At 45.1% G+C, this 27,684-nt stretch overlaps 1 protein-coding gene and 1 long non-coding RNA gene across 2 annotated transcripts in view; one reads left to right on the top strand and one right to left on the bottom strand.

The window, feature by feature from the left end:
- The window catches only part of VPS37B (VPS37B subunit of ESCRT-I), a 27,899-nt gene extending 15,123 nt beyond the window's left edge, over positions 1-12,776 (bottom strand). The window contains exons 1-3 of the mRNA XM_070629167.1: positions 12,615-12,776; positions 12,135-12,321; positions 10,826-11,113 (exon numbers count right to left, since the gene is read on the bottom strand). Coding sequence (XP_070485268.1) covers positions 10,826-10,936 — 111 coding nt within the window. The 5' untranslated portion in view covers positions 10,937-11,113; positions 12,135-12,321; positions 12,615-12,776. The remainder of the gene's footprint in view (positions 1-10,825; positions 11,114-12,134; positions 12,322-12,614) is intronic.
- Positions 10,943-14,013, top strand: LOC139084757 (uncharacterized). The gene is made up of 3 exons (XR_011542450.1): positions 10,943-11,116; positions 12,558-12,664; positions 12,869-14,013. It is a non-coding gene; the product is annotated as an uncharacterized lncRNA (long non-coding RNA).
- Positions 14,014-27,684: the final 13,671 nt, after the last annotated feature.

Raw genomic sequence — 27,684 nt, forward strand, 5'->3', positions numbered from 1 at the left:
ATAATTGTGTCAATAATAAAGAAATATAATAATAGGTGTGACCAGTTCTGATAACTGTCATGTGCTATAAAATGTTACTTTCCTAGGATCACTGGCCTTATAACACCTGGGGACTCTGGGTGGAGGAGGGGAGCGATGTGGAGCAGAAGGCAAGACGGGACACCAAAGCTGATCATAGTTAACTGCCTTTGTCCCCAGTCTCCTAAAAGCAAGGGGCTTGTCACACTTGCCCCAGGCTAGTCCTACTGAATCAGAATCTCAGCAGGTGAGTCAGGGAAGCCAATGAGAAGCCCTCACTCCAGATTAGCAGAACCAGTTAGCTGCTGGTTAACTGAGCAGTCTGGTTAAAGCAGTAAATCACTAGACACACACACAATGTTAAAGATACACATCCGTCTACTTTTTCATATAAGGCAAAGGTCTTTTCTTAGAGAAAGAGTCCACTGGCCCCAGTTCCAAAAGTTCTTTCCCACCCAGACCACATCCTTCCATATGGAGAATTTAAGACACTGGACAGGCAAAAGGAGAGCAGATGCCTTCTGGAATTCTTCCATCTTCCCCAATCTAGTCTACGCCTAACTCACTAGCAAGTTTTTTTCTAGTGACTCACATTCTATGTAACTCTTTCTAAAGCACTGTGCTTACAGTTCTCACTCTTCCTCTTTTCACTCACGGTTCATCAGTTGCCAGAGTATTTAATGAAATCATTTAATGACAACAAATAAAAGCAGAATGAACAGGTCAGAGGAAACGCGTTTGACTCTCGGTAGGTATGCAACGGCCACGTGGGAGCAGAAACACGAAAGCACCTAACCATAATGGGGGGGGCATCAATCACTATATTCGATGAAGGGACTGGAGAAGAATTACTGAACACTTCAGTTAAGTGGAGGGAAGTCGATTAACAGCTTCTACTGTAATTTTAAAATCCAGATCCCTCCTCCTCTCCCCCAAAAGAAAGCAGCCTATAGAAGACCAAATTTCCAAACTCTGCTTTTCTTCTTAGTAGTCTGGCCAGGACGAACAACCAAAGCATTCACTTGTTTAGTCAGAGCTTAAGGGTTTTTTTCCTCTTCTCTATTTCCTTTTAACCACAATTTACAAGAAACGCATGTATGAGAATTTTCTGGTGTAGTCTCTACACAGGTGCAAATAAGAAAATCCCTGTCCAGGCGGATCCTGGATTTATGGCATTAAGACACTATCTTTTGACAATTTTGCTTTTACATTTAAAATTCATCATGACATGAACTTTCCAACACCTGACTCAAGAATTCGTTTTAATAGATAAAAGTTACTCTCACATGACTGAAATTATTCATCTTACTACTCAGTATGAGAAAATGCTATTCTAATAATGAGATTATTTTTTTAGTCTATGGGGAGAGAAAGGGATTAGTCAAAGGAGAAGAGTTACTCTAAATTACTCTAATTTCATAACAAAAACTGCAATTATATCTGACAGAGGGAATTAGATGTTTTAACTAAAAGAACTGCCTAGATACTTAAGACTTACTGCTTTTCAAACAACAACGAAATGTTGATATTTTAACAGATTTATGTTCAAAGATGTTAACTGCAACATAATTTATGGTAGCAAAAAAAGCATCTAAATACTCAATAGGGGAATGGTCACATAAACTATGACATATCCACATGATCAAATATCATGTAGCCATTAAAATTCATGTCATATAAGAATATTCTAACAAAAAAAGGGCACAGATATATTCTTGTATTCTGATAAGAAAATGCCCAGAGTATAACTTTAGGTGAAAAAAACAACACAAAACAAACCAAAAAAATGTATATACAGAATGATCCTAATGAGAAAAAAGACAGAAAACATAGAAAATGTTTGTTAACAGTGTCTATCTCTGGACGGTGGTATTACATGTGATTACATTTTTCCTCTTTATAGTTTTCTGTATTTTAAATTGTTTTTCTATAATAAACATGTAAAAAAATGTTATTTTTAAAGATTTGATCAGCTGGGATCAGAAATAACAAATAGTATATACTTCCCTGCCTTCTTAAACAGCACAGAAAAGTAGGGCAGCTTTTGATGAGACAAAACTGTCATTATGAATATCAAGTAACTGTGGCACTGTCTGTGACAAACCAACACCCAGGGGCTGCGGAAGCAGATGGATACATTTATCCCCTGAACAGGCATTTGCCAAAGTGCGCCCCAGGGAACCTAGTCCACCAGTTCTGCGACAGGTGAGTTTGGGAAACACTGCAACATATGCCCCTCTGGGGCTTCACCACACACCCTAGCAGGAAGGACCAAACAAAGCAAAACAAAACAAAACCCCTCTTATTTAACCACAGGTTTCCCAAATTCACATACCAAGGAATCCTTTTTAAAGTCATCACTATCAAAATCCAGATGTTGGGAAACACTTCCTTAAATCGAACGGCTCCAACCAATTCATTAAGAAGTGTCACAGCTTGCAGTTCCCGGGCAGGTACTGCCACGAACTGTGTTCAGCAGTTTCCCAGTATCGCCTCATTTAATCCTCATAACAACTCCATCAGGACAGTATCGCAATACTCTCATTTTAAACACGAGGAAATTGACATTGAGGAAGGTGAATCCGTATCCAAAGTTTCCTAGCAACCCAAATCCTATTTTAGTAACTACTATGCTTAAGAGTTGACCTTATGTTTTTTGTGCAGCTTTTTATGACTTGTGCCTCCTCTTTCTCTATCATTTATTTCTTGATGATGTTACTGGCCCTACTCCTTTTTCCCTACACCCTTTAAAAGTCTGCCACTGACAGATAAACCATATAACCAAATGTGTTTTTACTGGAACTGTGTGCAAAGCAAGACAACAGGCTCTGCGATGAGTGCAGTGTAAGCCCTCAAGGTCAGTGATTTGGGTTGCCCAAAGATCTTTTTTAGTATCATCCTTCAGCCTTCTAACTGACCTCCCTGCTTTCTGGTCTTATACCCCTCAAAGCCATCCTTCCCCTGGCTGCCTGAATCATCTACAGACATCAGAAGTGTGACTGCAGCACTCTCTGGTTTAAAATTCTCCCACGGCTCCCTCTGACTAGAGCCCAAGCTCCTTTACATCTGGTCTCTGCCTGCCCTCTGGCCTTGTCGCCCACCATGCCCTGCTCTGTTCCCTTCAACAAGGCCTGTGATATTCCTTGCATAAGCTCTCTCTAGGCTTCTTTCCTCTATGCCTCTGTTCCTGCTTCCCACCCCCAGGCCTGGAAGCCCTTCTCTCTCATTACCTGGTTAATGCATCCTTTGAATCCCAGCTCCTGAGTCCTCTCCTCCAGAAAACATTCCCACTGATCTCCCCCAGCCCCATAAAAGTTTGTGGGGTCTCCGCATCACTACTGTTTTCCATGTACAATGTTTTGTGAAATCAGCTTTTGTATACCTGCGTCAACCCAAAAAATGAAAACCATGTGGCTTAGCAGTTTCGCATCCCCAAGGTGCTCCATAAAGCTTGAGTAAATGAATAAACTTCCCGGACCTCAGCTGTGTTCACATTAATGAAAGCTGCCGACTGATGGCAAACAGTAATTAGCACTTACTCTATCCCTCCACCAACCCAGGCACTGGGCTACGGATATGAAAATAACCTTGAGGTGCCATTAACTAAGCTTGACAATAATAAAGGATTTTATTTGAAAGAAACATTAACTATGACACTGCTTGTAACGTAAACTACAGTCATGTGCCACATAATGACGTTTTGGTAAACAACAGAGCGCATATATGATGGTGGTCCCATAAGATTAGTGCCATATAGAATACTACTCAGCCGTAAAAAAAGACAATTGTCCCATCTGCAGCCACATGGATGGACCTCGAGGGCATCATGTTAAGTGAAATAAGCCAGAAAGAGAAAGACAAACACCGTATGATTTCACTCATATGTGGAATATAAACAAACTTATGGACAAAGAGAACAATTTAGTGGTTACCAGGGGAAGGGAGATGGTGGGCACAAGGGGTGCAGGGGCACATTTATATGATGTTTGAATATTAATGTACAACTGAAAGTTCACAATGTTATAAACTATTTAGACCACAATAAAAAAATTTTTAAAAAAATTAATGCCATATAGCCTAGGTGTGTAGTAGGCTATACCATCTAGATTTGTGAAAGCACACTCTATGAGGTTCACACAACGACAAAACTGGCTAATGACAAGTTTCTCAAAACATAACTCCGTCGTTAAGTGACCACAACTGTATTCAAATAGCTGCTTTTCACATAAACTCTTTGGCACAATAACAAACAATGTTCCTCACAATTCCACGAGAAACACTTTTAGGAGCTTTCCCTTGACACACTGCAATGTAACCTAGTGACAATAAAGGTACATCTCCCTCTACTTTCACTCTTCCCTATGAAGAAATTCTACCAAGAACTTTCCTCTGTCTTTGTACCTCTGGGTAAGATAGTTGTGAATAATGATGGAATGTGAACAACCCACACGGCTGAGGAAGGAAATAAACCAACTACAGCTCTTGTTCCAGCATGTTGTCTGCGTCAGCAATTACATAGGTGAACAGTGGCTGACACACAGGTCCTTACAGATAACCCTGCACTGGTACCTGGCGTAATCCCCATAGCAACACACTGCTACAAATACTGTGATAAGGGCCAAAGCAACAACAAAGCTGGCTTAGCTGGAGAGCACATCAACCCTGCACAGGACGGCTGAGGTTCAAACAGTTTGGTCTACTTCTAGGTTCCTCTTTTGGCTGGTCTGCTACAGTACAAGCGCTCTAACAGGATGTCAACTGGTCTGTAAAATAAGGTCACTGGATTTGTTTCTCCCTGGCCCCTCTTTCCTTCTCCCAACCCGCTAATTACTCCTTGTGGCCTTTCAAACTTTTATAGTCTCCCCTATTTCAACAAGCACTTGGAGGAAATTAGTGCCCAAGTTTGTATTTCAGCAGACTGCTCCCTGAGGTCCAGAACTACACCTCCAACTGCCTGCCAGCCAGTGCCACATAACTACCCTGCTTGTCCCTCACACTTAGGCTGGCACAGTCTCAACGACCCCCTCTGTCCTCCTCCTGCCTCACTCTCTTACTGCCACTTGAAGCCCAGTTATTTCCACTCACTCAGCAGCACTAACTGGGCACATCCCGTGTGCAAGGCATCATGCTAGATGCCAAGGACACAATGATAAGCACAACAAAATGCAGCCTCCAGGCTAGTCACAGGAACAGGGAAGTAAATGACTTACAAAATGTGTGTCAAGTGCCTCAGAAGAGGTATACAAAGAGGCTAAGGGACCGTGTGTCTGTGACTAAGGGAGGGGGCAGGGCATTTGGAAGGATACGTTGATGAGGTCTCTCGGTGGGCAGGGGAGGGCGAGGGACAACTCCATGAGGGCACTGAGGTGTGAAGGGAGCCCCGGAGGCTGCTCTGTTCTCTCTCCTGGAAGCCTAGCTCAAATCCTAATTTCTTCTTCCCTCCACTTGTTTCCACCTTCGACCTGGTCTTCCCGAATCTCCCCATGTGAAGCCAGCCCATACACTGCTGCCCAATTAATCCGCCTACAGAGCACCTCTCATCACACTGTTCCTCTGCTCCAAAGTCAGGGAAACTCAGGCTACCAAATTCCCCGCCCTGGAGCTCACCCCCCCGCACTCTGCCCCTTCAGCCTTACCGTGCGTCATCTCCCTACTCATAAGCAAATCTGTTCAGGCTCAAGTAGATGGTAACTCACCAGTCACAGAACCTGTCTCTGCCTTCCCGCTTTGTGCCTAGGCTCAGGCTGTCACTTCTTCTCGAGCCCCCATTTCTGTTTGTCAAAATCCTACTTAGAGAAATAAATACCTAATTCAAGACAGCAGCTCCCAGGGTGGGCCATGCTCAGGACGGAGCACAAAGAGGGCTTCTCACTGGGCTGGGAGTGTTTACTTCCTAAGCCGGGCGGCAGGTACACAGATGTTCCTTATATTATTCTATACTGTCTTATAGGTACTACTGTATTTGATCATTTATTTTCTTAAGTCTTACCCATCTACCGAAGTCACCTCTGGCACTCGGCACCCAATCCAGCCAGAGAGCCTCTCTTCATCTGACCTTCAACGTCATTTCCAATTCACACATGGCCTTTTTCTTATTCTTTTTGAAAAACTGTCATAAAATATACATAAAATTTATCATTTAACCCTTTTTAAGTATACACCTGAGGGGCATTAACTACATTCACACTGCTGTGTCACCACTATCCATCCCCACAACTTTTTCATCTTCCCAAACTGAAACCCCCTACCCCTTAATCTCTCTCGTACTGTAGATGCTTGTGTACTTGGTATCTTGCCCATCTTATAATATAGGGATTATGCCCTATTCATGTTTCTATCCTTTACAATGCCTTGCACACAGGAAGCACGCCACAGCTTGGAACTGAAATGGAATCTTCTTGAAAAGGCCCAAAGTTTTAGCTTTACTAGCTAATAATAACAATTTACTGTGTTCACTCTGTGCTAGGTACCACGTTAAGCATCTTATATACTTATTTCATTTAATCCACCCAACAACCCTATGAAGTAGGTTACTGTTATTACCCCTTTGTTTTCAAGGAGGAAACTGCAAGTGGAAAGACTGAATACTTGCCAAAGGTCACACTGCTAGTATCAAAAGCCAGTTCTGTACTATGCCAAGCCCACTGCACTTTTAATCAGTGCAAAAGAAGTACAGAGCAATTAAATAAAATAAGGGATCAGACTTCATCTAAGCCAGTCTAACAATTCCGAAAATCTCTTACTAAAGAAAGGGAGCTGGGCTCTACTGAAAGCTTCCTCTGCGCCACGTACTGCCTCCACCTGCTATTCTGTTTACCCTCACAAGAACCCTAAAAGGCAGGCGAGTTACAACCCTCACTTTACAGTGGAGGGGCTGAAGCACAGAGTTTAAATAACAGAAATGAGGTCACAACTCTCAGCTAAGCTCTTTCTATGAAACTTTGATGCCCCCTTTAAAAAAAGTAAAATCAGATAAAATTGAATTTCAGAAAATATTCCTGGGCACAGTACTTTTTTACTCAAGACTTAAATAGGTCCATGAAAGTGAAGATTTAAACAGAAAAACTGAAGGCTTTACATACACACTAATGACTGCACAACAGGAACAGAAGCAAACTCCAGTAGTACCCACCCAAAGAGTTTAAATCTCAGCCTCCGAAAACCAGTCCCACCAGCGATGGGAGTGTGTGTTGGGGAAGCAGCCCCGGGTTTACAGCAGAGTGGATGCATTTCAATGAGCCATCATGATTCACACGGCAGCTCCACAGCCCCACACAAATCACACAGGACACGCCTTAGGGAAACACCTTCTTCCAGACCAGACTCTCGACTTTCCGCAAAACAATCTGTTTTTCAGACCCTCAGAGTTTCCGCATGTGGGCATTTTCACTTGCCACAGGGAGAAAGATCCTGAATTTGCATCCTCAGGGGGATCCTTACTTAACACGAACCCATCAGCGTTTCCTCAGAGAACACACTGGGAGAAGTGACCCGAGAGGTCCCGGTTAGCTGCCTAATCCCCTAAGCGACAGTTCCTTTTAAGGGAGCGCCTTGCCAAGTCCAGCAGGGTTAACGTGGACGCTACAGAAAGGCGCATTCCACTGCCATGTAAAAATAACTTTAAATAAAAATAAAAATGTGTGCATATGAAACGTCAGCCCACGGCAACAGGAAAGAGCGTAAGATCACTAGGGCTGTGCTCCATTTAGGGAGCTGCACGCGGACAGGAGGAACAGGAAAAGATAAACACACGGGCCAGAAAATGAGAACGTCCAGGGCTCCGAGATGATTTGAATGTCTTGCGCTGCGCTCAAGCTCAGACACCACAATTAAAACGATGTAAGTGTGGCATAATGCACTGCTGTACTTAAACCTAGCAGTGAATGCCTTTGAAACCTAGCCACACTTTCCAGTGGCCACAAAATATCCCCTCAGGCTTGAAGAAGCCTTACTCTACAATTTAAAACACTTCCTTCTTACAATAAAAGAAAAAAAAGCATTGGTTCAGGTCAAGGGAATCTATGCTGTGAAAGATCTGTTCCATTTACTGTCTCGTCCAGACCTACTGACATACGTAATCATTTTAACCGTAGAAAGGTAAAATGTTTCTTAGACTAATGGCAAATAAAAATTTACTTAAAATTCTTGTCAGGATGATCTGGTATTAATGATTGTCGTTAACCTTTCTAAAAAGAAAGAACTACAGATGATTATTAATAATTACAATTACTCTTTATCGAGCACTAACTATATGCTGTGTTAAGGACTAACATGCACTATCTCACATAATCCCCGCACCAAATCCAGGAAGTAAACATTCTATTATCCTGCCCCAATAGATGCTCAGAGAGCTGAAGTGACTTGCTGGGAAGTGGCCAAGTCCAGCCTGGAATGTATGATTCCAAAGCCTGTTCTTTAACACACCATAAATGTTCCACTTGGTCAAGAGTGGACAGTTCACAAAGTATTTCCTTCTACTGTGTCTAACAACCACTCGAAAATAAAGCAACGCATAACAGTAACAGCTGAGTGAAACTGTGATGGCCAGAACTCTGGCTGTTCGTGCTCCATGTTCCTACAGAAACATGCCACGTCCGGCCAGAGCAATCGGATTGCTAAGTGTCACGGTGGCTAGGTGAGCCGCCTGGCTAAGGCATTCTGGTCTTCGCAGTCAGTTTCCTTGTTTTGAAAGCACTACGCCCTGAAGAACAAACTACTGCTGAGTAATTTAGCTTGAACTATGTGGTCTAATCCAGTGGAGGCAGTGAGCCCTCAGGATCCGTACAGGGCAGTCTAGCATGAAGGTCACCTATACTCAAAAATCAAACAAAAAAATTCTGCTAGATTAATTTGCCCTTCCATTTAAAAAATCATCTCCAGTTTCTTAGGTAGAAGAAACAAGTGAAGCTGTCCCTAACGGCCTCGGAGTCAGCAGAATTACTCCATTCTTTCCACAATCCTCCCTCCACTAAAAGGCAGTTTATTTCTCTTAATGTTCCACCAATATAACTACAGTATTCTGTTCTTACTGAAACAGAATAGTCACATATAGCAGAATACCTTGTAGGTGGGGTTAAAACATTAGAAAAAGACATCTATCATTTTATTATTAAACTAGAAAGATGCCAGCTGACAATCAACAAAAGGCCTCCCAGCAACTGAAAAGCACAGAAACTAAGCAAAGATTTTCTTTTCTCTGAAGACACGAAACTCTCATTCAGTCAAGAAAGATGGATTTTGTCACTCATTATTCTCTAAAATGGAAAGTGCCACATGGAGACCATAAATGGGGTAAATTGCATCTCGGAGCAAAGTTGTATGTGCCAAGTTACAAAGCCTGTGAATACAAGGGGTGTATTAATGGAAAGACTGATACCATCTTACTACAGTGGCCTCTCTGTAGCTTCAGACAATGATCTGTTGAGGGTTTTCCAGTGATTTTGAATGTGCAACCTCCATACAAGCCCCCTTTTAAGGGGGCTGGCTGGGTGCTGAACAATCCCTCTTAGGAAAGAAAGCCAAAAGCCCCTACTGGGGCTTTGGGGTGAGAGGCTCAGTCCTGGAGGCGTGGGAAGGCTCAGACTTCAGACACAAAGGAGTAGGAGTGGTGGAGGGGCCGGGAGAGCCGAGATCAGCCTGGGTCCACCTGCCTGGAGGGGACCCAGCCCCACAGGATGGGACTTTCACAGCAAGAGTTCAAAAGGGTTGGGAGTTAGGAAGAGAAGGAAGCAGATGCTGCAAATGTAAGAGTAAAGTCAGTTACCCCTGAGAGCAAACCATGCCACAAGGGGTGGAGTGCGATAACCAGAAACAGGGTGGGCACATGCCTTCTGGAAGCTGGGCAGGCCCTGGACCATCAAAGAGCTAGGGGTTAGCTGTCAGCCCCCAATTCCCAGTTTCTCTTCTCCCAAAAAAACAGCTCCAGGAACCCTCCTTGGCCCCAGCGGGGTAGGGCACTGCCACTGCCAGGCAAAACCACCATACTAGAATTCCCACATTCCCTTCTTCCATGGGGCGCGGGGGGGGGGGGGGGGGCGCAACTCTTAGAGAGAAAGGGAGCCTGCTGCCACCCTAAGGCACATCCACCAGACGGGAGAGAATAGCCCCCTGGGTAACTCTGCTAGGACCACTTCCAAATGAAACCAGACCCCGCAGGGCCCTTCTGACACTCTTGGGAACCCCCAGATACAAGGACCCCGCAAATCCTAACCCGGCTAAATCCGTGGCCTCGTGTCTCCCAACCTCGGGGACCCCTGCCCAATCCTAAAGCCCAGCTCAGAACTACCTCCCGAACACAGCTACAGACACTCAGCCCCCTACATCCATCTTGGAAGCCCCACATCCCAAGACTCAAACGCAGCCAGTCCACTCAGCCCCTCAAAACCTATCCTCAGACCCCAATAACTCCCTCAGTCCCCCGGGACCCCCCAACCTCCCAATCCCCGCCCAGCCCCAGCCCCCGGCCCGGTCTCAGTCATCCCGAATCCTCGACCGCAGTCCCCTCCACCCTCTCCAACTCACCTCGATCCCCCCAGGTCCCTCCCCGCCGCCTCAGACGCGGCCACAGCGCGCCCGTCCCCGCGCGCGCCCGCCGGGCTCCGCTCCCCGCTCGCTCCGGCCCCGGGACCCGGCCAGCCCCCGAGCCCGTCTCAGGACGCGTCCCCTCACCCCCGGTCCGTCGCAAGCCCCCCGCGTCTCGCCCCAGTCCCCTCAGCCCAACTTGAGGCAGCGCCACCGCCTGCGCCCCGGGCCGCCCCTGCCCGCCGCGGCCCCCGGCCCCCAGGCCCCGCCGCCGCGCTCGGCTCACCTCCTCCATCTTCTGCACCATCTCCGTCAGCTGGCCCTCGTCCTCCAGCAGCTCGTTGAGCTGCACCAGCGACAGCCCGGCAAACCGGGCTTCGCTCGCGGCGCCCGCCATCCCCGCGTCTCGGCCGCCGCCGCCGCCGCCGCCGCTGCCGCTCTGACCGCCAGGCTCCGCCGACCGGAAGCGCCGCCCTCAAGGCCCGCCCCCGACGGGGGGGGCACGTGACGCCAGCCCTGGGGCGTGACGTCATCGCCGCGCGGGCGGGCGGACGTGACGGAGCTGGCCAGGCACCTGGTGAGAGTGGCGGAGGAGGATTCCTCAGGGAAGGTTGGGGGCGTCTGAGGGAGGGAGAAAGGACCTGGGGACGGACTTGTGAGGCTGCGATCGGCGGTGATGATGTCACTGCGGCACAGGAGAGTGCGCTGTGACGTCATAAGAGCCTTTTTCCTCAAGGAAGAGAAATGCCGAGATCCGCAGAGATCAAGCAGTGGGAAGGAAGTTACCGCAGCCTAAGCCCGGCCTGGGCCGGGGAACCCCAAAGAAAGGAGACTTTATGGGGAAACTATAGATGCGTTTGGAGCTGCCAAGTCATTCATTTAACAAATGTTTATTGAGACCTACTATGTGAACTAGAAATTGGGGATAAAATTCTGAATAAAACAAAAAGGAGCCTTGCCTACACGGAGCTAATGGAGTGACAGGAGAAGCAAAGAAAAAACAAGTAAGAGTAGAGAAGACCTTCTTTAGGGAGAGTTGGAAATGATGGCCCTCTTAGAGAGGGTGACATCTAAGGAGATCTAAAGGATGAGAAGGGAGGAACCAGCCACTATTCCTGTAGGAAGCCCAAGGCAGCAAGACGAGCATGTGCAAAGGCCCCGAGTCAGGACTAGCTTGGTACATTGAAGGAATGGGCAGAAAACCAGTATGACTGGAGCATCCTAAGCAAGGACCCATGCAAGTAGCCCCTTTACACCAACTCAGAGGAAGGCGCCTAGACACGTAGGTGGGCCCAGCTGTGCTCTTTCAGAAACAACATGACTTAGAGTGCAATTGCTCAGTCTCTCCAGCTGTCTAGAAGTCTCTCGAGATCCAGGAGTCTGGGACTCATTATCCTGCTTTGGAATCTGCCACCATTCTAGTTGGGGAAAAAACCCTAAGTCTGAGGTTAGCCAGTACAGCCCCCTAATTTTACATATAAAGAAACTGAGGCCCTGTGAGGAGGAAGTTTTTGGTTTTTTCCAAAATCTAGTAATTGGCAGGTCTCCTGGCTCCCAGTCTGGCATTCACCACGCTGGCATCATACCACACTGACCTGGTCGCATGACTCGGCACTGAACACAGTCGAGGCATTCAGTCATAGCTGATTGGCTGCCTTGTGAGCTTTGTGTATGGAGATGATGCGTCTGCTCTCCCATCCGTAGAACATAAGGTCTAAGTTGTCTGTGCGTACGAGCTGGGCTCCACTGGCCCGTTCTTTCTCTCCTTCCAGCCCCTTGTGACTAAGGGCACACATTTGTAGAAAAATGAACAAAGTTAGAGAAAGCATTTCATACTCTCTGTAAGCAAAAGGTTTTACTGAGTTCAAAAGGAGCACTCAATAGTTTTCTTCCTTTTAACTTGTTGTACTTGGTCAAAAAAGGTGGTTTTGATGAGAAAAGACCACAGTAAAGAGTAAGGGGAAGCAGAAAGTCAAGTTTGTGTTCCGGATACTAGCTCATTTTTCTTTTCTTTCCAGGAAAACAGTAGACCTGCCAAAGTGGGCACAGTAGCTATATTTCCAGGAACTTCTCACCTGGGAGGCTTAAGATGTTGTCCAGAAATTCCTCATGGTCCCCACAGAAGGTGAGACTAGGTTAGGGGTCCGGGGGCTGCGGAATATAGAGGGATGAGGTGACTCAGCCAAGAGCACACACCAGGAACAAGCCCCGTGCTGAATGCCACACCTGTATGCAGTGACCGCTGAAATGCTCAGTTGGAACAAAGTTCACATTCTTAGCCTCGCCTAGTCCTTTTATAACTTTTCTCCAACCTGTTTTCTGCCACCAGCCTATTCAAGTTACACACCACTTCCTTTGTCAAGCGGAGCAAACCACAGAAACGTCGTGTGTGCTGCTGCTCTAAAAACTTCTTGTCGCTCTTAAAAGTGGTTGAAAGAAGAAAAGAAACATCAGAAAATCCTGGCATTGGTGTCAAACCTGTCGATGTAATGCGTGGGTGGACTTGTACATTTTTTCCCCTTTTGTGGTTGACTGATATTTGGGTTTCTCTGCGTACCTACGTCTGCCTGTAATAGTTGTAGGTTAACTAATGTTTTGCTCTGGCAAATCAAGGACAACGTATGTGTGTGCCAGGGCTTCTCTCTCACTGGAGTATTGTTGCCGCCCAAGAAATGAATCTCCTGTTAGACAACATCAGGAATTGTTTCGAAAGCATTCTTCCAAAAAAAACCACACGTAACCTTTGCATAATTGAACCTCAAAATCCTCCAGCCTTGAAATTAGACTTCTCTCTCTCCAATGCAAGTTAGTAGAATTATTCAAAATATTTTCCAGTTCGAAGAGCTGGGAGAAAATGTGTTGACCTGGTGACAAGGTATCGTAGCATATGCTGTGCAGCTCTGTGTGGGCAGGGGAGGTATTATCCCCTGAGGCGGCAAGTGGAACAGCCATGCCCCTCTCAGGACACACAGCCTGACGTCACCACCGCTGTCACTGTCATCCACTAACCTCTAAATACCCAGCAGGACCTAAGCCTTAATCATGAGAAGAAAAAATTATTTTAGACACAGTCCCTGCTTTGGAGAGAGAAAGAAGATATAAAAACTTGGAGCAGTATTTTAAAAATTATATATAAGATTGATATTACTTTGGTGTGTTATAAAGGTGGAGGATGCAGAAAGGTTAGTTATTTTGATTTGAGGTTTGACTCTTTTCAGTTTGGGATTTTTTTTCTCTTTTATTTATTTTCACTCCCGTGTGGGGTTTGTTTAAAGAAAGAGAGAATATAACAAACACTCATGTACTCACCAGGTTACGAGATAAACATCAGAGACGCAATTGAAGCCCTTATGTATCCTTTCTCCTCAATCCCATTTCCTTTCTCCCTCTCCAGAAGGTAGCTGCTATCCTATTTAGTTATCTTACCTTCTCTGGATAGATCTGTAAACAATAAAGATATTATATACAGATATATTTCTGCTACTTGTTTTGATCAACATTAAGTTTCTGAGCTGTATCCTTGCTGATCCATATAGTTTGAAACTCTCTTTTTTTCACAACTGTGTGGTGTTCTGCTGTATACCTACGTGATAATTTAAAACATCCTTTCTTCTCTTGTTGGGGGTCATAGGATTTTCATATCTGCAACTGTACGGGATATTGCCACATCATTCTCCAAAGTGGTTGTACCAGTAGTATTTGTTGTTTTATTGCAATAAAATATACATAATGTAGAATTAACCTTTTTTTTTTTTTGAGGAAGATTAGCCCTGAGCTAACATCTGCTGCCAATCCTCCTCTTTCTGCTGAGGAAGACTGGCCCTGAGCTAACATCCATGCCCATCTTCCTCTACTTTATATGTGGGACGCCTGCTAGAGCATGGCCTGACAAGCGGTGCCATGTCTGCACCCGGGATCCGAACTGGCAAACCCTAGGCTGCCAAAGCAGAACGTGCGCACTTAACCACTGCGCCACTGAGCCAGCCTCAGAATTAACCATTTGTAAGCGTACAGTTCAGTAGCATTAAATATATTCACATTGTTGTTCAACCAGCACCACCATCCATCTCAAGAACTGAAACTCTGTACTCCTTACACAGTAACTCTCGCTCCCCCTCCATCCAGCCCCCAGTAACCACCATTTTATCTTCCGTCTCTATGAATTGGACTACTCTAGGTACCTCAAAGACGTGAAATCATACATATTTGTCCTTTTGTGACTGGCTTATTTCAGTTAGCATAATATCCTCAAGGTTCGTCCATGTCATAGCATGTATCAGAATTTCATGCCTTTTAAAGGCTGAATAATATTCCACCGTATGCATATACCATATTTTTTTTATGCATTCCTCTGTTCATGGACATTTGGGCAGTTTCCACATTTTGGATATTGGAATAATGCTGCTTTGAACATTGGTGTATAAATGTCAGTTCTTTTGGGTATATGCCCAGAAGTGGAATTGCTCAATTATATGGTATTTTTAACTTTTTGAGGACCACCATACTTTTTTACACAGCAATTGTACCATTTTACATTCCCACCAGCCATGCACAAGGGTTCCAGTTTCTCTACATCCATGTCAAACTTGTTTTCTGGTTTGTTTTTTTTTGAGGAAGATTAGCCCTGAGCTAACATCTGCCTCCAATCCTCCTCTTTTTGCTGAAGAAGCCTGGCCCTGAGCTAACATCCGTGCCCATCTTCTTCTACTTCATATGTGGGACATCTGCCACAGCATGGCTTGACAAGCGATGCCATGTCCACACCCGGGATCCAAACCGGCAAACCCCGGGCCAGCGAAGTGGAACATGCAAACTTTACCACTGCGCCACCAGCTGGCCCCTGTTTTGTTTTTTTAAATAATAGCCATCCCGGGTTTTTTTGTTTTGCTTTGTTTTTTAAATAAGAGTTCTTTGTGTCAAAAAAGAGCTTTGAAAGATGTGCATCACTTCATTTCTCAGTTCAGGTCAGACGCAGGATGTCTGAAAAGTTCCAGAAACCAATTATTATCTATAAAGATAACTTTTCTTTATCCCTACAATCTAGAAAGTAAGATGTAAAGAGAGTTCTGGTTGAGAAGAGAAATGAATGTCTCTGTATATAAAGGAAGTGGCTAATTGTTCCTGCAAAAAAGGTCTTTGTAGATTAAGACTGAGAATTTGAAAAAGATGAGAGAAAGGAGTGGGAAACAGATGGCTGTTAGAGATCAGAAAGGCACCTCCTGCTCTTCACACCCTTGAGTAGCCCTCTCTCATCTTGTACGGGGTTGGTTCTGTACAGGGTTGGTCTGTGTGATCAGTACAATGTGGCAGAAGTGATGGCATATCACATCCAAGATTAGGTTTCTAGTTTCCTGTCTCACATGTCTAGCTCTGGGGGAAGCCAGCTGCCACAGCACGAGGACATTCAAGCACCCTGTGAAGAAGGACACATGATAAACTGAGCCCTGCCAACAACCATCCCCAGTCAGACCTCAGATGACTGCAACCTCATGAGAGACCCTGAGCCAGAAGCATCCAGCCAAGCTGTTCCAGGATTGCCGACACTCAGAACCGATGTGACATAATGTTGTTGTTAAGCTGCTAATTTGGGGTGTAATTTGTTACACATCAACAGGTGACCAATGTAGCATCTGCAGAGTGATCATAGGAGGGAAGGCTGAATAAGTGACCACTATTAAGATAATTTAGATGACCGACACTAGGGGAATGGTTAAGTAAATTGTGGTAAATCTGATCCATGGTATATTTTCCAGCCATTAAAAATAAGAAACATAAAGACTACGAAGCAACATGGAAAATCCAGTATCAATTAATATTAAGGTACAAAGGCAAAATACAAACGTGCGTATACTATTATAACACGAACAAGTCATGTTTGTGTGTGAACAAGACTAGAGAGAGACAAAGTCTTTAAGTTGTTGATGGACAGGCAGTAGATAAGATCTTCTTTTGAGTTATGTTAAGGCTACAATGATGCTTGTAGATTAAAGTTTTTTGTTTTTATTTTTTACCTAAAAGGAAAAAGATCTAATATAGATTTGTTTTAGCAGTTGCTGATGACCTCAGGAAAGATTTTATTGAGCGTCAGTGGAAAGACCAAAAAGGTCACCAAAAAAAAAATTTAGTGAACACCCCCAAAGCGAAATTTGAATAAACCTACAATAAATAAAAATTTGTTGGATCATATGCCATGAAACAGAGGACTACAGATTTCCCCAGCCTGATTGCCTTTCAACTTCCGACTTCAGTTTTGCTGAAATTTTACTTTTCTCACTAATTAAAGGGAGAGGGGTCTTGATAACTGTTTAAATGTTTGCATTGCTTTCTGTCTCTCTCACCAAAAGCGTTTCTGTTATGCACCCTTCTTTCAAATAAGAGCAAGAGGTAATAAAGCTATTTTCACCTCTTCTCTTGGTCAGCCAATCCCATTTCACAGAGAAGGCCACCTGTAGAATTACTTACCTTTTGCTTCCCTGAAGAGCAGCTTCACTGGCCGGCCCTGGAGAGGACCCCAAATGTTTTCAAATCCTGGGACTTTGTTTTTCCTCACCAAAATGCCGTTAGGAAAGAGATGCTTCAATATTTTGCCCTGTTTTGCCTCAACCCCGAGGATCAACCACCGAGGCCCTGAACTGTCTGTTCTGTGCGTATATACATCTCAGTAAGCCTGACAACTTCAAGAAGATTAAGTTCATGCACCAAGAAATTAATTCAACTCTAAATTTTTTTTCCAGCCCTGACAAGATTTGAAAACCTAACATATGAGCAGTGGTTTTGACATTTGAGTAGATTTACACTTAGGTAGAGATGATTTCCAGGCACTGTGCTTGCCAACTCTCTAGGGAGAAACTGAAACTTTCTCAAGATGGTATTTAAAGAAGAACCTTTATAGGGTTTGGGTGTTTGGGGCTTTTTTAAGTTATAAAAGTAATTTGCATCTTTCATTTCTTAACTGGGTGGTGGGTTTATTATGTTATTCTCTATCTGTTTTGGCAAATCTGAAATGTTTCATAATAAAATATACCAATTAACATTCAAATACTTAAAATATTTGTTTACTGTAAACTGTCCAGACAGTAAAGTATGTAAACTGAAATGTTAAAAATAAAGCTATTGATCTCATATTCCAGAAGTAACCACAATCAACACTTTTGTGTTCCTCTTCTCAGAATTTTTCTACATCTAGATACACATGCACATATGTAACCTTTCATGCAGCAGAAGTAGGATCTTACCACTCGGCAACTGGCATTCAGTATTTTAAGCTACACCACGTTCTTTTTAACTGCCATATAGTATCCCAGAATGACCATTGTGGGCATTTAGATTTCTAGCTGTCCATACAGAATGATGCAATGAACACTCATGTATATGCATCTTTGTGTACTTCTGTGAGCAGATATGTAGAATAATTTCCTCGAAATTGAATTGAACCATTTTTTAACTTAATAGATTTTATTTTTTAAAAGTTTTAGGTTTACAGAAAAGTCAAGAAGATAGTTCAGAAAGTTCCCACATACTCCCTCATCCAGTTTCCCGTTATTAACATCTTACATTAGTATGGTACCTTTGCCACAATTAATGAACCAATATTGAGTCTTTATTGTTGACTAAAGTCCATGCTATAGATGTTCTTAGTTTTTACCTAATGTCCTTTTTCTGTCCTAGGATCCCATCCAGGACACCATGGTACCTTCAGTCCTCACGTCTCCTTAGGCTCCTGTTGGCTGTGGCGGATTCTCAGACTCCCCTTGTTTTTGATGACCTGGACGGTTTTGAGGATCACACACAGCGAGTTTGTAGGTTGTCTTCTCTTGGAATTGGTCTGATGTTTTTCTCATGATTAGACCGGGCTTATGGGTTTTAGGGAAGAAGGCCACAGAGGCCAAGTGCCATTGTCATCACATCATATCAAGAGTATATGCTACCAAACATGGCTTATCACCGTTGGCGCTGTGCAGGTGGAGTTCGTCCAGTTTCTCCACTGCAAAGCGGCTCTTTTTCTCCTTTTCCACACTGTCCTCTTTGGAAGGAAGTCGCTAGGCACAGCCCACACCTAAGGGGTGGGAGTTATGCTCCCCTCACTTTCTAATTTTTTAAAGTCATAAAATGGTATAAAATCAAATTCAAACAGTAGTGAAGGGGAATAAAGCAAAAACCATTGTTAACAATGTTTCCTTACCGGAAGTTTTTTCAATGCATGTTCAAGCTACCTGTTCACCTCCACCCTCCCACCCGCTCCCTTGCTTCTTTAAAGCGACTGGGATCCTATTCAGCTGAGATGGAATCCGTCATTCTGAAATCATGTTGCTAAAGAAGATAAATCAATGTGACTCCTTAATAACAGTATCGACCCACGGATAGTTCCTAAAGCACTTGAAGCTCCCTCAGCAGACTGCCCAAGTTTCCGTTTCCTCCATAAGGACTGAAAATAGTTTGAGTGGTTTTTCTTCTTTTAATTCCATGCAGGCTTTTTTTTTTTTTTAAGTAAAGATTCTTCCCGGCAGAAGGTGTTAATTCAGGCACTAAATCTGGAACATTCTAATCACTGTGAAATTTTGCATGTCTCATCTTAGGCAGAAAATGTGTGAAGATGCGAGTTTATTTCGCTAACACCTTGCGGTTCTTGAAGTGGCTCTGCACATGCTCATCGCCTTCCATCATCTCACACTTCAGTCGCCTCCCACCTCCCCACCTCATATTCTTAGCTTTAGTATTTCCAGAAGCCCACCTGGTTCACGCTCTGCTTTCAACAGGGGCTGTCTTATCTGAGCTACCCTAAATCTGCTCCCTCCTCCCAAGTCTCTCATCCTTTATTTATATAATTTTCATAATGTTTAGTTGCACAAGTAATATATGAACCCATCTGTATTAATTCCCTAGGGCTGCTTTAACAAACCGCCACCAACTTAACACAAATTTATTCTCTTACCATTCTGGACATCAGGAGTCTGAAGTTAAGAAGTCCTAAAGTGAAGGTGTCGGCAGAACTAGTACCTTCTGGAGGCTGGGAGGAGAGAGTCTGCTTCCTTGACTTTCTGGCAGCTTCGAGAGGGCTCTCACATTCTTTGGCTGGTGGCTTCCTTGCATTTTCAAAGTGCACCACTCAGAGCCCCAATCCTGTTGTCACATTTCCCCCTGTGATTCTGACCCACCTGCCTCCTTTTTATAAGGACCCTTGTGATTAGATTGAGTCCACCGGGTTAACACAGGAGACTCTATCTCAGAAGCCTTAACTTCATCACACCCGCAAAGCCCCTTTTCAAATAAGGCAACAGTAACAGGTGCTGAGGATTAGGATGTGGATTTACTTGGGGGATTATTACTCAGCCTGCCACACCATCCTCCTTTAAAAATAAGTTAGAGCCTAAGATCGCCTTTGACCCCCTGACTCTAGTCTCCATCCTTTCTCCCGCTATTGACTCTATTAACTCTACGTGGGGTGCATTTTTCCAGACCATTTTTGTTCTTTAAAATATGTACATGTAGATACATAGCACATTTATTTAGTATTGTTTTTGGTATTTTTTTGGTAAACAAAACTCAAATGGTATCATATTATGCAACATTCTTCTTTCTCTGCTTTGAGGTTCATCTCTATTAATATATATAGAACTAGTTCAGCTACCACTTTTTAAAAATATTTGTGTGTCATAGTAAAATAAGCATAACATAAAATTTACCATTTTAAGCATTTTCAAATCTGCAGTTCGGTGGCATTAGGTACATTCACATTGTTGTGCAACCATCACCACCATCTGGCTCCAGAATATTTTCTTCATCGTAAACTGAAACTCTGTCCCCATCAAACAACAGCCCCCATTTCCCCCCAACCCCCAGCCCCACCTCTATTCTACTTTCTGTCTCTGTGAACTTTCGTGTTCTAGATAGTTCATGTAAGTAGAGTCATACAATATTTGTGCTTTCGTGTCTGGCTTCTTTCACTTCGCCTAATGTTCAAGGTTCCTCCACGTTGTAGCAGGTGCCAGAGCTTCCTCTGGCAAGCCACGTCTACCATTTGCAAATCTATCGACCTGTACTTGTTTGTATTCTCCCTTGTAAGCCCTCTGAAACCTTTGCCACCTGGGTTTGTTTGATCTGGCCAATTAACTGTAAACTCCAGGGTCAGGAAAACCAGACAACGGTCCCCAACAGAGTCAGGTGGCACACTTTGTACATGACTGGAACTTGATTCTTGGTAGTAAGTGATGATATGCAGTTTCAGTGAGAAGAAATCGCCTGAGTAACCAGAGAACCTGGGTCCTGGCAATTGAGAGGAGGAGCCAATTACTTTGCTTCCTGTACCTCAGTTTTCCCATTTGGAAAATGGGACTACTTCCTGTCTCAGCTCACTATGAAAACAAGGCGTTAGATTTATAGAAAAGCACGCATGGGGCACATCACGCCTCCTTGACAAGTCAGCCCCGACAGCCTGGTCTGGGTGGTGTGTGGTTCCCCGGACGCCGGGTAGGGACTCAACAGACTTTTGGAATGAAAACTACACCAACTCTTTCTGAGCCTCTGTCCTCCTTCCCTCTCAGCTGGAGGGGCACTCGGGTTGTTCCTCTGGGTTGGAAATGTTTCCCTTTGTTCCAGGAGAGAAAGACTGCTAAGCGGGTTTAAATATCCCTCCTCCCTGAGGGCAGAGTTTTGGAGAATCTCTGGGCTTGCAAGCTGGGCTTGTTTCGGCTCAGTAGCTGGGCAACATTCCTCTCCCTGCCTGTCTATTTTAAACCACACAGATAACTAGGGAGGCGAGGCAAGACAACAAAGGCTGAGCAGTGGGTGAAGGACATCTGGCACGAAAAGCTGGCAGCAGGCTGACAGGCTTTCAATTACGTGGACTGGCTCCCACCGTGTGCAAAGCCTGGGAGGAGAACGTGGGGGGTTTCTACCCACTGCAGCCCACACGTGGGGGCGGGGGCACAGGGCACACTTATCAAGGAATCTTTCATTCACTTAGTCAACAAATATTTGGGCTCTTCAAATCTGTAGCCTGACATCTTTTCATCAGTTCTGGGTAACTCCCAGCCATTATTTCTTAAAATCTTTCTTCCTCTCCACTCTCTCTCGCCGCTCTGTCTGAAACTCCAAGCAAACTTAAAATATCTCATGGAATCTTCACATTCTCATTTTCTCTCTTGGGCATTTTCTATCTTTTGTCTCTCTGTGTTGTATTCTGGATCATTTCTTCTGATATCTCACTAATTCTTCTGCTGTGTCTGAACTGCCAAATGCAACAATTGAGTTTATCATTATTATTACTATAATTTCTAGAAGTTCTGTTTTGTTCTTTATCAAATCTGCTGTCATTTTTTATAGCCTTCTGCTCCTTGTAAACATTTTCAAGCCCGACGATGATTTCCTTAAACAGGGCAAGCATAACTGTTTTCAAATCTGTGTTGGATAATTCCAGAATCTGAGGTCTGTGTGGGTCTCTGTCTGTCGGTTCTTGCCCATAGTTCTCTGTTTCCTTGTGGGCCAGGTTTTCTTCAACTGCATGTAGTTCATTGCCCGTGGGAAATGATTTGCGGGCATTCTCTGAGGTCTAGAATGAGTGAGCTATCCTCTGAAGAAGATTTGTGTTTGCTTCTGCCAGGCTCTTAGGGAACTACCAGCCGGGGCCACCTCAAATCAAGCTCCTAAGACTCAGCTCCCTGTGCACCCGGCTGATGTGTATTGTGGGCGGGCAGACCTGTGACAACTTCTCAGGAATTATTTTCTCTCCCTGTTCCTTTTCTTCTTCTGGTTTGCTCAGCATCGAGACAAACTTCTCTACCAGCCCCTGGGGTTGGTGTCTGTCCATCCCTCAGTGGGGTCTGGGGAAATGTTTAGTGATCAGCTACCAGGGCAAAAAAAAGCCCTGATTCATAGCACTCGTCACTTTCTGGGGTGTAAATACTCCCACCAGGTTGATTTCAAGCTGCCAGCATGAAGTCATGACCGTGGAGTTTGGAAGACATAGGAGCCCAATGGGCCCTCACGAGTCTACACGGGCCAGCTCCAGCATGTCACCAGCTTCTTTCTGGTTTGTCTTGGCTGCTCTCTCTACAAGGCCACTGCAGTCTGAGCATGTGGGGTGACCAATGCCCTTAGGACAAAAAAGGCTTTGGTGAACCCTCATGGCGTTCAGGGTTTCCCCCAGGATTTGTCCTGGATCCCCCAGGGTAGGTGGCATGTGAGCTGAGAGAGACCTGCGTGAGGAGAAGGAGCATGAGGAGAAGGAGCTGAGCAGGAGAGGACTGGGGGAAAGGGGCTGCAGGCGGAGGGAGGAGCCTTGCGCAGGGGGCAGGTGGGGACAAAGTTGGCATGTTTGAGGAAAAGACACAAGCTGGTGTGGCTGGAATGTGGTGAGGGAGGGCAAATGGCAGGGACGAGGTGGGGGGGCGCAGGGCCAGGCCACCCAGGGCTGGGGGGGTCAGCTTTATTCCAAAGGCAGGAGATGTTGTCACAGGGTTTGAACCAGAGGAGTGAGAAGATCTGATTTACAGTTTTAATGATCTCGATGATTCCCCACTCCTTAAGGTGTGGGCTGCGAATACAAGCATTCTTCCTTCCAAAGGGGACAGTGTGGAAAGGGGGAGAAGGAGTCACTTCACAGTGGAGACACCTACAAACATACCTCAGCAGTGATCAAGGTCAACGTCAGCAGCGATAAGTCAGGGAGATGGTATGTACCTTTGACATGATGTGATAACAGTGGCACTTTGCCTCTGTGGCCTTCCTCCGCAAACCCACAACCCTAGTCTAATCATGAGAAAAACATCAGGCAAATTCCACTAGAGGGCAACCTACAAAACCCCTGACCAGTCCTCTTAGACAGTGTCCAGGTCACCAAAAACGAGGGAAAAAGTCTGAGAAAGGGTCACAGCCCAGAGAAGCCTAAGAAGACAGGACAACTCCGTGTAACGTGGTCTCCTGGATGGGGTCCCGGGACACAAGACAGACATCAGGGGAAAAACTAAGGAAATCTAAATAAAGAATAGACTTTAATTAATAATAACATATCAGTATTGGTTCATTTCATTGATTGGGGCATATAGACTGTACTAATATAAGATGTTAATAGCAGGGGAAATGGGGTGAGGAGGTTATGGGAAATCTGTACTATCTTTGCAATATTCCCGTAAATCTAAAACTGTTCTAAAAAATAAAGTCTAGTTAAAAAAAAGATTTGGCTGGCTGCAGTGTGGAGAATGGATTATAAGGGTGGGGCAGGAGGGGAGCCGAGACAAGATTATTATGGCAGCCCTGCAGGGGAGATGCAGCTTCGGTCTGGAGGGACAAAGGAGACGGAGAAATAGAATCCAACCCAGCAGGCTGAGCGGACAGTCTGACTCATCTTGCCAAGAGATGAACCATAGGGGACAAAGAAAGGGAGGAGTCAAGTATGACGGCCAGATATTCGGGCTTGAGCAACCGGCAGACAGTGGCATTAACAAAGATGGACTTGACTGTAAGAAAAACAGGTTTGGGAGGAAAATCTCCAGAGGCTGCACTTCCGCCATGATGAGTCTGAGGTGCCTTTGGGACATGAGGAAGGAGATATCGAGTAGGTAGGGAGATGTATGAACTCATCTGGAGGTTATGGTTAGAGAACCTACTTCCAGCAAGGAGCACACCCACTATGTGTGGAACCCAGGTGTGAAAGGCACAGGTCCTACCTTTAAGAAGCTTCTAGCTTCTCGAAGAGCAAGCAACATACCAGGGAAGCCTTGACAGGTCAAATAAATGAGGATGGAGAAGATCAGCAGGGGTAATGGGAAATCAGGAGAGACTGCCTGGAGGCAGTGGGACACAAAGGATGTTCAATTTGGATGTCCCGAAATCAGCCATCTTCCTATTCTGGAAAAGCCCGTCCTTAACCAGTGTACATGAGTCCTGGCTTCCAGCTGGCTCCCGTTTGGAAAAAGCCTTCCCTCTCTCCCGGCTGATGTCCAGAAAAGCCAGATAATTGAGGGTCAGAGGTCAGGGAATTCACATCTGGCAGCTGACCAGACTTTGTCAACTCTGGCCTTGAGCAGAGTCAGTGCTTGGAGCTATCGAGTCTCTAATTGCCTCTGGGCGTGTGCAGGATTGATCTGGGCCAGGAAAGGTGAAGGGCCTCAACTGAGGATCTATTTGGGGCTTCTATAGCTGCGCCAGGGTCCTTGCTGACTGGCCCCTTTTTGTCCGATGCAGAGCAGAAAATCCCTTGAAGTGTTTTTCAAAGCACGGTCAACTCACATGGCCCCTCCAGTTGTAAATAACGGCAGGACATCCTGAATAAGGATTGCGGAAGGCCCAGGGATGACACAATTGCTGCCCCCCCACCACCCCGGCTGCCTCGGGGTGGGGAGTTGGAGGGTGGGGGGTTGCCTGCTGCCTCTCTTGTCCCCATCCAGTCTAGAACGTTCTCCACACAGAGCCAGAAGGATCAATCATGTCACCCCTGATCAACACCCAACAATGCTCTCCAGTCTTCTCAGAATAAGTCGAACATGTCCCCAAGAAGCCACACCACCCATCTCCATCCTCTCCCTCCTCCCTCCCTTACCGTCTCCAGGCTTCCATCCCACTGCCCATTTCCTGCTCCACCAAGTCCAAGCTTCTGCCCGCCTCCTGGGCTGTATTTATACTTACTACTCCTTTGCCCTGATAATCTTTTTCCACTCCCATCTTTTTTCCTTTTAATGAGGTGAAATTCACATAACATGCAATTGACCATTTTATAGCATACAGACTCATTGATATTAGCGTATTTCCAACGTTAGGCAACCACAAAGTCTCCCACTTTTCAAAACTTTCTCATCACCCCATAAAAACAGCTCACACCCGTTAAAGCCGTCACCGCCCATCACTCCCTCCTCCATGCCCTGGTAGCCTCTAATCTGCTTTTGGTCTGTAGATTTGCCTCTTCTGAATATACCGTACAAAAGGAATCATGCAGTGTGTGGCCTTTTGTGACTGGCTGCTTTCATTAGCATAATGTTTTCAAGGTTCATCTACATTGTAGCAGGTGTCAGAATTTTTCTTTTTATGGTGGAATAATATTCCGCTGTCTGCACATACCAGTTTATTTACCCATTCGTTAGCTGATGGACATTTGGGTGGTTCCCACCTTTTGGCTGTAGTGAATAGAGCTGTTATGAACATTCATGTACAAGTTTCTGTGTGAAGATATGTTTTCATTTCTTTTGGGTCTGTACCAAGGAGTGGAATTGCTGGCTCTTATGGTTCAACTTCTTTTTTTTTTTTTTTTGTGGAAGATTAGCCCTGAGCTAACTACTGCCAATCCTCCTCTTTTTGCTGAGTAAGACTGGCCCTGAGTTAACATCCATGCCCATCTTCCTCTACTTTATATGTGGGATGCCTACCACAGCATGGCTTTTGCCAAGCAGTGCCATGTCTGCACCCAGGATCCTAACTGGTGCACCCCGGGCTGCCGAGAAGTGGAACGTGCAAACTTAACCGCTGGGCCACGGGGCCGGCCCTGGTTCAACTTTTTGAGGCACCATCAGACTGCCATCTGGCTCATTCTTTCCCCCAGCTACCCATGGCTGGTCCCACTTCTCATTCAGCCCTCAGCTCAGATGTCACCTCCTCAGATCAGCCAAGCTCCAATAGCGCTCCTCTCTCAATAACATGAGGCATGTCTTTGTCATCTTAGGTCGCCATTGGGACCGCCCAGGGGTGACTCAGCTATTTAAACAGATAATTTCCTTTTGCCCTGAGGAAAGAACAAACAGCAATAGAGGAAATCACTGGTGATCTTCTGTTTCTCCATCCTTCCCTGTTGGTGAGTCAGCACAGACATCTCTTCAGCGATCCCCAGTCCTGGGGCTGGAACAGGTGACCCTTAGCGACTTATTGCAAAGGGAAAAAAAAGGTGAAGAATTTGGGTGGGGAATTGGATATATGTGTAAGCCTGTAGTCAGCCTAGTGCAATGGGTAAGGGCTCCAGCGTGGGAGTCAGGAGTTCAGATCCCAGCTTTGTCACATAGCTGTATGATTTTTTGTAGGCTCCTTAATCTCATTTTTTCTTTTTTGGAAAAACAGGGTTAATAGCTGCCTCATAGGCTTGTTGTGAGGATTAAAAGAGTTAATATTATATAACACGCTTAGACTAGTGCTCAGCGCATTGAAAATGCTTTCTGCTGGAATAGTCATCATCATCATCGTCATCATCTATCCATCTCCCTACCCATATCTGCAGGCTGGGCATTCAGATGAAAGGAGGTAAAACAGTGCTTTTGAAAAGTTAAAGGAAAATTCTGAGTACGCTTAATGCCTTTGGGTGGTACAATTTAAAATGGTTAAAATGATCAATTTTATATGTATTTTACCACAATAAAAAAAAGTAAACATTAAACAATTAACCTCTTTCTGAGCCCCCTGCCAAAAAAAAAAGTTAAAGAATTTTTCTGGGGCCGGCCCTGTGGCTGGGTGGTTAAGTTCACACGCTCTGCTTTGGTGACCCAGGGTTTCACTGGTTCGGATCCCGGACATAGACATGGCACTGCTCATCAGGCCATGCTGAGACGGCGTCCCACATAGCACAACCAGAAGGACCCACAACTAGAATGTACAACTATGTACCGAGGCGCTTTGGGGAGAAGAAGAAAAAAACGGAAGATTGGCAACAGATGTTAGCTCAGGTGCCAATCTTTAAAAAAAAGAATTCTTCTGTATTATTATTTGAAATCATAACAGCTCTCCTACCTGGGGCCAGAAATAACTTACCTGAGCAGTAATGGCTGGGTGCTGGATGCCAGAGTCCCTGCTCTGTGGAATTGTCTAGAATTTCAGGCCCAGGAGGAGGGCAGGATTATAGAGTGGAGGTTCTGAGAGAGAGAGGAGGGAGGAGATGCCACAGGGGCCGCTCAGGTTTGGGAGAACTTCCTGGCTGGACGTGCTGGCTCGCTCTTGGACTTTTCAACAACTTCTGTTTTCAGTAAACAGAAATCAGAACAGCTCTTTCTACCTCCTCTCCGGAAGTCTTCCCGGGCCAGGTGAGCTCTTATCACCGAGCAAGGGTTCAGTCTGTTCTGAGTGTTCTATTCCCCCAACTGCTTGGGAAAGTTCTCATATTCAGAAATGTACATGGAACAATATAACCAACACACAGTATATACAATGTAACAATATAACCGACACCCATGTGCC

This window comes from Equus przewalskii, chromosome 7 (assembly GCF_037783145.1).
Source record: "Equus przewalskii isolate Varuska chromosome 7, EquPr2, whole genome shotgun sequence".
NCBI classification, from domain to species: Eukaryota; Metazoa; Chordata; class Mammalia; order Perissodactyla; family Equidae; genus Equus; species Equus przewalskii.